General features: G+C 43.5%; 1 protein-coding gene across 6 annotated transcripts in view; it reads right to left on the reverse strand.

The window, feature by feature from the left end:
• The window catches only part of LOC149367815 (putative 4-coumarate--CoA ligase 3), a 113,566-nt gene that overhangs the window by 14,280 nt on the left and 87,225 nt on the right, over nt 1–12,061 (reverse strand). For 5 of the 6 annotated variants that reach the window (XM_089557583.1, XM_089557577.1, XM_089557572.1 and 2 more), the window contains one exon: nt 7,341–7,485. In XM_089557583.1, coding sequence (XP_089413709.1) covers nt 7,341–7,485 — 145 coding nt within the window. The remainder of the gene's footprint in view (nt 1–7,340; nt 7,486–12,061) is intronic. The other variant, XM_089557566.1, reaches the window with a different exon arrangement.

The following is a 12,061-nucleotide window of genomic DNA, read 5'->3' on the forward strand; positions in this document are numbered from 1 at the left end:
AGCCAGTTCACCCGGAAGCGCCTTTCAGTGGGCTCGGCAGCACAGTGATGGCTCCAGCTTACCGACATTTCGTCCTCATGTTGCAGGTAACCAACCGGCATTCCCTTTTTGCTACGAAATCTAGCTATAGGGGTATTGTTGTGTTGCCGAGCCCACGCTGTTGGCACAAAATTGCATATGACTGTACACGGATGTTGCTGAACTTGTTGTTGTTAGCGGGAGATGTAGAGACGAACCCTGGGCCTCTTGATAGTGTTGACGCTATCTCATCTCCTGAACTGGTCAAGATGTTACAGGATCTACAAATCTACAATGCGGGCAATGAACCATACTCGGCGAGCTTAAATCAATTAACGAAAAGCTATCTGACCACGACAAAACGTTCGAGGACCTGAGTAACAGGCTAGGAAAAATTGAGTCCGAGTTTATGTCGCTTACAGCCTTGAAGTCCGACCTGAGCGCAGTTCAATCGGCAACAAATCAGTGCTTGGCTCAGGTATCTGCTCTGACTGCCCGCGTTGTGGATACTGAAAATAGGTCTCGTCGCGACAACTTAGGGTTTTTTGGTTTGACGGACACCCCAAGCGAATCCTGGTCTGAATCCGAAAAGTTGATCATGGACCACTGTCATCAGTTTCTTGATGTCGACATTCAGCCACGAGATATTGCACGTGCCCATAGACTGGGTACTTACACACAAGGAAAAAAGCGGCCGATCATCGTTGAGTTTGAGCGCTACAAAGACAAAGCCTTTGTGCTTTCTTTGTGCAAAAATTTTAAGGGAACCGATTACAGCGTCAGTGAAGACTTCTCGCCTGAAACTCGTCTTGCGCGGAAAAAGCTTTTTCAGTTTGCGAAGGAACGTAACCTTAAAATCAAATTAAGAAATGACAAGCTCATCGCAAACAACAAAACATACATTTATGATCACGCCGCACAAAACGTTGTCGAAAAATCCTAGCGCGAAGTTCAAGAGCGTACGTTGTTGGGCTAGTCGGTCAATCATGGTGAATACAAGGGGGGGTACTGCGCACAAAAAGACAAGGACAAGAAGATAACACAACAAGCGCAGACTCGCGATGTCGCGAGTCTGCGCTTGTTGTGTTATCTTCTTGTCCTTGTCTTTTTGTGCGCAGTACCCCCCCTTGCGAAGTTCAAATTCAACACGAAATCACCAACGTCAATTATTCCCCGGTGCAATTCTTGTACACTAATATCCGCAGTGTTATACCGAAACGTGTTGAAATTTGCAGCCTCATTTCTTCTTCTTCGAGTGACTTAGTACTACTTACAGAAACTTGGCTAAATCTATCAATAACTGATCTCGAAATATTGCCTTCACTCGCTCACTTTGATATCTTTCGCAAAGATAGACCCGGCAATGCGCGCGGTGGCGGTGTTCTAATCGCCGCTAACCGATCGCTGCGCTGCACGCTCGTTAATATTTCGACCCCTTTAGAAATAATCTGGATATGTTGCAATGCTACCTTTCCGCGCTTCCTAATTGGTGTTTGCTATCGACCCCCAACTAACGACGACTCTTTCTTACCTTTATTTTACGAATCGTTGCAAGCTATAACAACCATGTATCATAACACCCCCGTCGTTCTTTTTGGTGACTTCAATTATCCCTCGATAAACTGGACTAATCCTGCTTCCACCTTGTAAAAGTGCAACAACGAATGTGAATTCATGAACACGTGCCTGACTTTCGGTCTATCACAGCTGGTCACAGAACCTACACGCATTACAGATCACTCCTCTAATATCCTGGACCTCATTTTAACAACCCACGCCGATATTTTTTCTTCGCTTATCTTTCTCCCGTCCCCGAGCGATCACGCTGTAATCTGTGGCTCTTTCCAGTGCAGTTCACTCAGAAACAAAAAAAAAAAACAAGAAAAAACTGACTCTTTATGGTAAAGGTGATTATGCAGGTATGAATACAGAGTTGGCATCTTTTTGTGACACCTTCGCGGCCAGTTATAAAGAGCGTCCTGTTGATACTAACTGGCAACTATTTAAAACCGAAATGCTCCGTCTAATCGCAAAGTACATCCCCACTATCACAATAACAGAGCGTGCACAATCGCCATGGTTCAATTCTGTACTAAACCGGTTGAATAACAAGAAAAAAAGGCTCTTTCGCATTGCAAAGCATTCTAACAACGACGCTGCATGGGATAAGTATTTTCGCGCCGCCAGCGAGTACAAAAAATCTTTATATACCGCCAAACACAAATTTTTCAACAACACTCTGCCCTCTATGCTGCGTAACGACCCAAAACAGTTCTGGAAAACAATCAATCCTTCAGTTTCAACCAGTATTTCTTTGTTCCATAACGACGGCTGCAACGTTCCTGAACACGAAGTTGCTGGTGTACTAAACGATGCATTTTGCGCTGTCTTCACCAATGAGACACTTGTGCACCTCCCTTCACCCCCGAATTATGCTCATCCTCAAATGTATCCCATAACCTTCGACCCGTTCGGTATCTATAATGTAATCGACAAACTAAAAAATTCATCCGCCGTGGGAACAGATGGCATTAATGCCAAAGTGCTTAAAATACTAAACAAGTTAGTAGTTTTGTTTTGTCACTCATATTTCAGCAATCGCTAACTATTGGTGCCATTCCTGCTGACTGGAGGATTGGGAAGGTCGTTGCTGTCTTCAAAAAAGGTAACCGTTCATGCCCCACCAACTACAGACCAATATCTATCACAAGTGTTTGTTCAAAAATCATGGAGCATATTATTTATTCCCAGGTTGCATCTTTCCTTTCATCGGTCAACTTTTTCCACCCCAATCAGCATGGCTTCCGTCAAGGTCACTCTTGTGGATCACAGCTTGCTCTTTTCCTTCATGATATTCACGCCAACCTTGACCTTAATACACCCACTGACGCATTTTTTTTAGATTTCGAGAAAGCATTCGACAAAGTATCGCATCGTCACCTGCTACTCAAACTGTCACGCCTTAATTTATACCCTTGTGTGCTCACCTGGATCAGCAGTTTTCTAACCAATCGTCTCCAGTTTGTTGTCGCCAACTCCCATTCATCCGCTCTCTCCCATGTCCGGTCCGGTGTTCCTCAAGGTACTGTTTTAGGCCCCCTTCTTTTCGTAATTTATATTAATGACCTGCCAAATAACATGTCATCGAACATACGCCTGTTTGCCGACGATTGTGTGATTTACCGCTCCATAAATAACCAATCAGATGTTGCCGTCCTACAGAACGACCTCGTTAAAGTGCAAGAGTGGTGCGATACCTGGCTCATGAAACTAAATGTCAATAAAACCTTTTTAGTCTCTTTTCACCGCCGACGTAACTACTCACCTCCCAACTACCTCCTTTACGGTTGTCCCATAACTCAAACCGACAATATTAAGTACCTAGGTGTCCATATCTCCAGTGACCTATCCTGGCACAGTCATGTTACTAATACAGCTAACTCAGCCAATCGCGTCCTTGGCTACTTACGGCGTAACTTTTCCTTAGCACCCCCTTCCGTCAAACTAATTGCCTATATATCACTTGTCCGACCTAAACTAGAGTACGCCAGTTCTATATTCGATCCTCACCAAACCAACCTGTCGAATTTACTGGAATCTATTCAAAATCGCGCTTCGCGATTTATTCTTTCAGAGTACTCATATCGCGCTAGTGTAACTGGACTAAAATCTCGACTTGAACTTCGTACCCTAGCATCCCGTCGTCAACTAGCTCGCCTTTCTCTTTATCATACATTTTTTCACAGCTTGCCACCGAACAACGCACTCATCCGCCCAGCCCATCGTTTATCCCGTCACAGCCATCTCAGAGCAGTCTACCCCCAGCGCGCCCATACCACAACGTTCCAAAAATCATTTTTCCTCCGTACTGTCCTGGACTGGAACGACCTTCCCGGCCATATCGCTTCCTTTGAAGATCTTCAACAATTCAAGTCTGCCATCGAAAATCATTTTTTTTTGTCATAACTGCCGTACTCCCCGCCCACCCCTCATGTAATACCCCTTAAATGGGGCCTTTGAGGACTTAATGAATGAATGAATGAATGAATGAATGAATGAATGAATGAATGAATGAATGAATGAATTAACTACATGCAGCGTCGTTCTACGCGCCACATAATTAGTGGCTGGAGATGGGATAAAACTGCCTGCGGTGACTGGGAACATCATTTGCTCTGCGGGAGGGCCATAGCTGCAACGGAGGCCGAGCTTTTTACTCTAACGCTCACGTATGCTGGACAATAAAGCCCGAAGCAAGGGGTGCGTCGAACCGGAGACGAAAGCTTTAGGAACTCTGACCTCAAACTCTCTGGGTGACAAGGTGGGCAAGTGAAGTCGAAGACATTTCTTACGCCATGAACCGCTCGTTGTAACCGTCCCAAAACAAAACCACAATCATCACACTTTTACGCGTGGCTGAATATTGGGTGAGGCAGTAGACGGAGGCCGCTCCAGCGGGACTAATGTATCTATAACATTCTAACCAAATACAAGAGTTTGAAAAGCACAATGCACACGAGCCAGCGCTGGTCATCAGCACTTAATTCGAGGGATGTAATTTACATTTATTTTTTTTTACCTAGGACAAAACCCGAAAATTGTTATGTCTCTTTGAGTTTCATTTGCAGCAAATTGATGCCAAGTATGTCGCAGGAAGCAAGTCTACCGGTGTTCAAGTCTTAGGGTGGCAAGGAAAACTTTTCGCTCGAGTCATCACTTCAAAACCAAAATAATATTTACAAGGAGTGCATATCAGAAAACGTTTATGAAAAGATGCGAAGACTGCGTGTGTGGTGAAAAGACAGTTCCGCGATCGTCATCCAGTTTTCTTTTTTTTATGCACCGGAAAACTTGGCTACGAATACCGCCGCAACGAACGTTCACTTACGCTCTAGGAAAAAAGTAGGAGCGTAACGTAGAAAGTAGCAGTCCTACAGGCGCTAAATATCTACTTAGGATATCTGTTAATATGCGATAATCTTTTACTCACTGACACGTCGGGGAGTTTGAGCGAGAGGTGACGATGGCACTTCGCGCCTTTACAAGACGAAGGCCGGCGGCAATTACTGAAAACGAGCTCTTCGATGTAGAGAAGCGTTGAGGTGTGCTCTGCGGCAGTCATCAGGCAGGCAGACGGCTCAGCTTACGCATGGTGATGGTGTTGGTGTTGGAGGACGCGCTCTTACAGCATGTGAAATGGGCCAATATGGATAGCTGTTAAGATGTGTTTCACCTAGGGGGCTTCCGAAATGTGCTCATTCACCTGCTCGGATGCATCGACCATGTTCTCGATATATATCTACTGGCGAAATTTTATCATCTCCTACCTTCCGTGCAGGCATTTATCGGCGCGCTGCTTTTTGACGGCGAGACCACCGATTACTTTGCGGAAGCAAGTCCTAAAAGTGGACCACGGTCGGATGCCCGCTTCCTAGTTTACGTAGCACAAGTTAGTCATGCCTGTGAGGTAAACGATTAGCTTTTCAGCTGCGTATAGTCATCCCGCTTGTTCCGAGCGCTGTCGCATTCGTTGGACATTGCGATGATCTTGTCCACAGGCTTAATGGCACATACCCACGGCGGGTATTGGCCAGGGTGCATAGCAGATACAAGTGATTATGATGATGATGTCCTCAGGCTTAATGGCACATAACCACGGCGGGGGATTGGGCAGGGTGCATAGCGGATACAAGTTATTACGATGATGATGTCCTCAGGCTTAATGGCACATACCCACGGCGGGGGATTGGGCAGGGTGCATAGCAGATACAAGTGATTATGATGATGATGTCCTCAGGCTTAATGGCACATACCCACGGCGGGGGATTGGCCAGGGTGCATAGCAGATACAAGTGATTATGATGATGATGTTCTCAGGCTTAATGGCACATACCCACGGCGGGGGATTGGGCAGGGTGCATAGCGGATACAAGTGATTATGATGATGATGTCCTCAGGTTTAATGGTACATACCGACGGCGCGGGATGGGCCAGGGTGCATAGCAGATACATGTGATTATAATGATGATGATGTTCTCTGGCTTAATGGCACATACCCACGGCGGGGGATTGACCAGGGTGCATAGCGGATACAAGTGATTATGATGATGAGGTCCTCAGGCTTAATGGCACATACCCACGGCGGGGGATTGAGCAGGGTGCATAGCGGATACAAGTGATTATGATGATGATGTCCTCAGGCTTAATGGTAGATACCCACGGCGGGGGATTCGCCAGGGTGCATAGCCATTCCTCTACGTCGTTTTCATCCATCCTGCCGGCGAAGAGAGCCGGCACAGATGACCGCGAGCATCATTTAGATTGCTTACTGGCTGGCGCCCTGAAGCTTGCTGCCGTCGATAGTGTGCGACTGCGGGGTGCTAGGACTGGTCGACGATGCGACTCATGCGCCTCTATCGAACGTGAGGTGAAGGTTTATTCAGAAAAATGGGAAAATGGTTCACGCAGTTCAAGGAGAGATAGCTCGACCAGAGCCACACGCGTAGCAATGTTGATGCCACTGGGATACACGCACATCTTCTTTGCGCCATTTGCATGTAGGTCTTTTTTTACGTACGCCGGGGCGTCAAAAGCTACAATGCAGAGCACTAATAATTAATCACTTATATTAGACCAGAAAACGTATTTCGTGTTTTACATCGGGAATGCTTTCAACCAGAGAGCCACATTGGTGAATAGGGTATAGGTATTATGTGTCTCTTTCTGTCAGAAACATTACTTGTTGTTGCATACAGAGACCATTTGAAATCAGAATGAAATAAATAAAGAGAAATGCAGTCAACTGAAATACTCAAGGGGCTTCATCGCTTTGCGAAACAAGTAGACCAGATACGCCTACAGATAGACGCGGTACATATTTCAATGCCCTGTCGACAATGACAAATTCATTTCTTTGATGCTAGCCATTACGATTTAACACCCCGAAACGAGTAATAAGCCTTTCCAAAAGAATTTTTGCTTCATTAGATTGCGTCGTTGACTCTGTGCTGTGTTACTTGTAGATGTTGGGTGTTGTGATGATTCAGTGTTGATTCAGTCGTTGATTCTGTGTTGGTTCACTAATAGCTGTTGGATGTTTTGTTATGCTTTGTGGATGTTGTGTCCTACATTTCCCCTGCTCATCCTTCTTTATTCCGCAGGCGACGTACAGGCGCAGTTTATTTTCTTTTGCAGTAACCACAAGCCAATAGTGCGCGTATAGCACCCTGACATACTCTCTCAGAATTTTTTCTGAACATAGGTATACGCAGAGTAGGCATAAAAAAGAAACAAATCGCCAGGTTACGCAAAATGCTTCGTACCTGACTTGCTCCAGCCTTCCTTGTCGATGAGCTCGGCGGTTTCTTTCGGCCTCTTGTAGTAACTCCTGAGCATGGACACACTGCGGTAGCAGATTTCTCCTATTTGATGTGGACCAAGCTTCTGGCCAGTGCCCACATCTACCACCTAAAAGTGCACGAAAGGTGATATCAAATTCTTTGGGCCTGAAAGAAACACCTTTCCTGCTTGAAACGTTTTTAACAGGTAATAAAATGTGGTTCACTAGAAGTGCTGACTCCACAGTTTTATTTTAACACTCACTCAGTGGAATATTGCATTTAGTACCCACCATACGTGCATTGAGAAATGAAAAAGGGCAATTAGGCGCTAGTTATTATTTAACCCATTTCGAAAGAACTTAACCGCTTCATCGATTAAAACAATATTGAGGTCAGCTGCAACAAAAAACTGCTTTGGCTTTAATACGGATTTAAAATGTTGATTACGCCATAACACTATTCGTAAAAACGTTCCACGATTCTTAAAGAAAGAACTGTTGACACAAGTGTTTAAAAGCTGAACAGGTGATGACGCGCACTCCTGGCGCCGTACCACACACGCAACTTGTCGGGCCCGACCTAGGGCATGAATCACCGAGAGTCTTCAGTAAGCCGGACCCATAGAGACTGAAGAGATTAGGGATTTCGTGGATTGAAAGTGTGGATGCTAAAATGCTGTTTGTCATTTCTACTGTTGTACAGCGCTGTAGTAATCCAACATTTTAGGGGAGATTACAGCGCCGAAACTTTGTGTACATGGCAGAGCCACGATGGAAGCCGCCACATAAGTTTCCGAAAAAGCGGCAAGCAGCGAGCGTAGAACGCTACTCTTTTTCAAAGTTGTGTTCTAGATGTGCCATTGCCTGGTTTGGTCACAATGATTTGAAAGTCGACATCATCTGTGAGGATTTAAAAACGAGTTTTTCGCAAAAGCTGTACAAGCAACGCCACGCCATCTTGGTAACAAAGGGAAGAAAGCATAGAAAACGAGTAAAAAGTAAATGGACGGATGCGTTCGTTCGCAGTGCTGTAAATTCTTGCGATTGGCTTTTGAATCGTTCACAGTAGGAGCTTCTAAGGCGTACCCACATGCTGTGATGTCCACAGTAATAACTTAGGCTCCGGAACGCCACATCAATCGAGCCGAGTGGTTTAAGTGCTATCCTTTTTACGCCATTGTAAAAACTGTAGTTAATGGTGGTCCTTTTGTGAGTTTAGATTTGAAAAATGACATTTTTTCAAGGAATCGCTGACACACTATTAGGAACGCCATCTTTTGTAGGCAGTACTCTTTTGGTATTGTGCTGCAAAAAAACTTCTTTTTATGGGATGGAAGTTTTCGTTGCTGTTGGACTTTATTTGATGTTCAACACATAATGAATCTAATAAAATGACTGGTATGTGTGCCTTGTAGAAGTCCAATCGTATCGGGGTCAATCCTAATTAGAGTGCAGAAATTGGAACAACAAGGCAGTTTCAAATATCACTGATTTATTTTGAGGGCAGAAAAGTATTATTCTAGAGATGATACGTATACCTACAATACCTTTGGAGGAATCTTAAATCGCAAATGTTGTGTCATTTTGCCTCAGGATGATTGAGTTAGCAGCAAGGCTTGTAATACTTTATGTAATACTTTATTTCTGACTGAGCGTCGTCTTCATTACGGTAGACAATGACAATATATACGTTAAACAAGTTTGCAGTCATCGAAAAGAAGCAAATCCGTTTACAGCAAAAATTAAATCTATGTACACAATTTCAAAATGATCCTCATTTAAAGAAAAAGCGCGCTTAATTTGAGTCCGTTTAGTATGATACAGGCAGGCTTTTACTCTTTCACATAAATACAGATATTATAGCATCACTGCTGCCTTTAAAGCGAAAATTCCATGTATGAGGATGTACACAAGAAACATGAAAATATGAACAACCCCGCGTTTCCATCTTTTTTTAGACACCAGGCGATGACACAGAACCTTGCTGGTACGTCTAACAATTATTATTTCATCAGCGGTTTCAAGCTAAAGATGTTGTTTGGAACTCCATTTTGTAAAGTAATGTAAGCGGATATCGTTTCTTAATTGGCAAGTCCATCAATTTATTCACAGTGTGGTACTTTATGTGCCAATGTAGGCCGATGTTTGTATTCAAGCTTGGGAGACAGAAATGTGCTTCTGCTGTATAAGACGCGTATATAGTAATAAAATATTCTTCTAACGTTTTTGGACATTTCGGGTGGATGGTACTTCATGGTTATGCATTTTGAACTGTTGCCTTGTGGTGATCTCCCGGATGACACAGCTATTTAGCATTCAGCCCAGGGGACCATTCGGCTCACTGGAAATATAAACTATATTTGTAATACCCAGGCACGACCTTCCCATGGCATCGCCGAACACAAGAGCGTAAACGCTGCCCAAGTAAATTGGCCCCACGTTTCAATTCCCCCAAAACATACATATTTTAAAAACATAAAGCAACGTATAATACTACTTTCGGTGGTTTTATTACCGAGTGGGGACAGAGCCATACGCCTGACGCCATCTGTCTCTCATTGGACACCTTGGACGGCAAAATGTATAATAAAATTTGAATTGAAAATCGGTTTTTTGGGGAAAGGAAATGCCGCAGTATCAGTCTTGCATCTCGATGAAGGCGTAAAGGTGAAGTGGTAAAGAGACAGAAGAAAGAAAGAAAGAAAGAAAGAAAGAGAGAAAGGAAGAAAGAAAGAAAGAGAGAAAGGAAGAAAGAAAGGAAGAAAGAAAGGAAGAAACAAAGAAAGAAAGGAGCAAAGTAAGAAAGAAAGTAATAAAGAAAGAAAGGAAGGAAGGAAGAAAGAAAGAAAGAAAGAAAGTAAGAAAGAAAGTAATAAAGAAAGAAAGAAAGGAAGAAAGTAAGAAAGAAAGAAAGGAAGAAAGAAAGAAAGAAAGAAAGAATGGAAAAAGAAAGAAGGAAAGAAAGGAAGAAAGGAAGAAAGGAAGAAAGAAAGAAAGAAAGAAAAAAGGAAAGAAAGAAAGAAAGAAAGAAAGAAAGAAAGAAAGAAAGAAAGAAAGAAAGAAAGAAAGAAAGAAAGAAAGGTGCAGTAGTGGAGGGCGCCGGAATAATTTCGTCCACCTAAGGATTTATAATGTGCACTGACATCACACAGCACACGAAAGCCTTTTGCGTTTCGCCTCTATCGAAATGTGGCCGCAGAGGTCGGGTTTGAACCCAGGAACTCGGCCGCGGTGGCCGTGTTTCAATGGAGGAAAATGTAAAATGCGGTCGTGTGCTGTGCAAATCAGTGCACGTCAAAGATCCCCAGGTGGTCGAAATTATTCAGGAGCCCAACACTACGGCTACCTCTCTTCCATTCTGCCTTCATTCCCTCTTTTATTCCTTCATTTACGGCGCGGGCTAGGTGTCCACCGAGATGTGAGACATATATTGTGCCATTTCCTTTTCACAAAAATCAATTTTCAATTTAAATTTTGATCCAAATTGCCCTCAAGGGTGGCCAATTAATAGAGATGACCTCGGGCGTGTTCTCTGTCTCTATTGGTCAATAAAGCCGCTGAAAGTAGCAATATACATCCCTTTAAAGTTTTATAATCGGTGTGTCTTCTGTAAATGCAAACGCGCGGCACATTATTTTAGTGAAATTTCCGCTCTTCTGTTTGGCTACGCCATCGGAATTTCATGCCCCAATATTACGTCTATATTTTATATTTCCAATATCCAGAATGGTCTTAGATTTCAGTAGATTACCACACATGTCTGTTAGCTAAAGTGGTGCGTTATACTCATACCACGACAGAATTTGTTGTGTCCCTGTATTCGTCTGCTTTATATTACTCCGCATGGTATCAGAATAGCGCTAGCCCGAACCAGGTTTCGTTGACAGAATCTCGTTACATAAAAACGCGCTTGTCCACAGACAAAGAATTTGTTCTAGAACTTATTAAAGGGTTTCTAGTACAGCAAGTTCAGATCGACAGCTCTTCAACCAAGCACTTTGCTTCGGAAATAATGCTGGATATTAAGGCCAGTTGATGCAGAGTTTAACTTGATCCCAAGTAGCTAACAGCGTTTCTGAGGAGCTTGGAACCTTGAATGCGCATTTATAAGCAAGCAAAAAATGGCAACATGCGGTCACATAAAAATTAGAAAAGGCATTGTAGTCTATTTCAATTGGTGTACACGAAATTTGTCAAGGTAACTGTTCATAAATTTGGACAATGTATGGGTTGAACAGCATAGCCGATAATCATGTTTTCTGAAGGTGCAGTTGGCAACGAGTCAGCCATATTATGACGCGATTAAAAAATGCAAGGGACACCTGCCGCCCGGTTCATTTACTGACAAAGTGGATGTGCATTTGAGGCAACAATGGCGGCTAAGGAGATTTCGTGCCATCAGGCCTCCCTAAGAATTCTATGTAAATATGTTATAAAATACCTACGAGGACTCGTAACTGATTCTTGGCTTCTATAGCGGCAGCCAGAAATTGTTACTACTAAAGTGTAATCTAGAGAAATATAACGCTTCCTTTGTTACTAACTTCTATTTGTATTCTGTATATTCTAAGCAAGAACTATTCAGCGCAAGAAGCTGAGGATTTATGCGCTCCCTTTCACAGAGTGTATTTCAGGAGCCTGCGAAAGTTCTGGTCGGCTTTCACCTCGTGAGCTACTCAGGATACGAATTACACAATATTAAGG

This window comes from Amblyomma mixtum, chromosome 1 (assembly GCF_055824585.1).
Source record: "Amblyomma mixtum isolate Tamu chromosome 1, ASM5582458v1, whole genome shotgun sequence".
NCBI classification, from domain to species: domain Eukaryota; kingdom Metazoa; phylum Arthropoda; class Arachnida; order Ixodida; family Ixodidae; genus Amblyomma; species Amblyomma mixtum.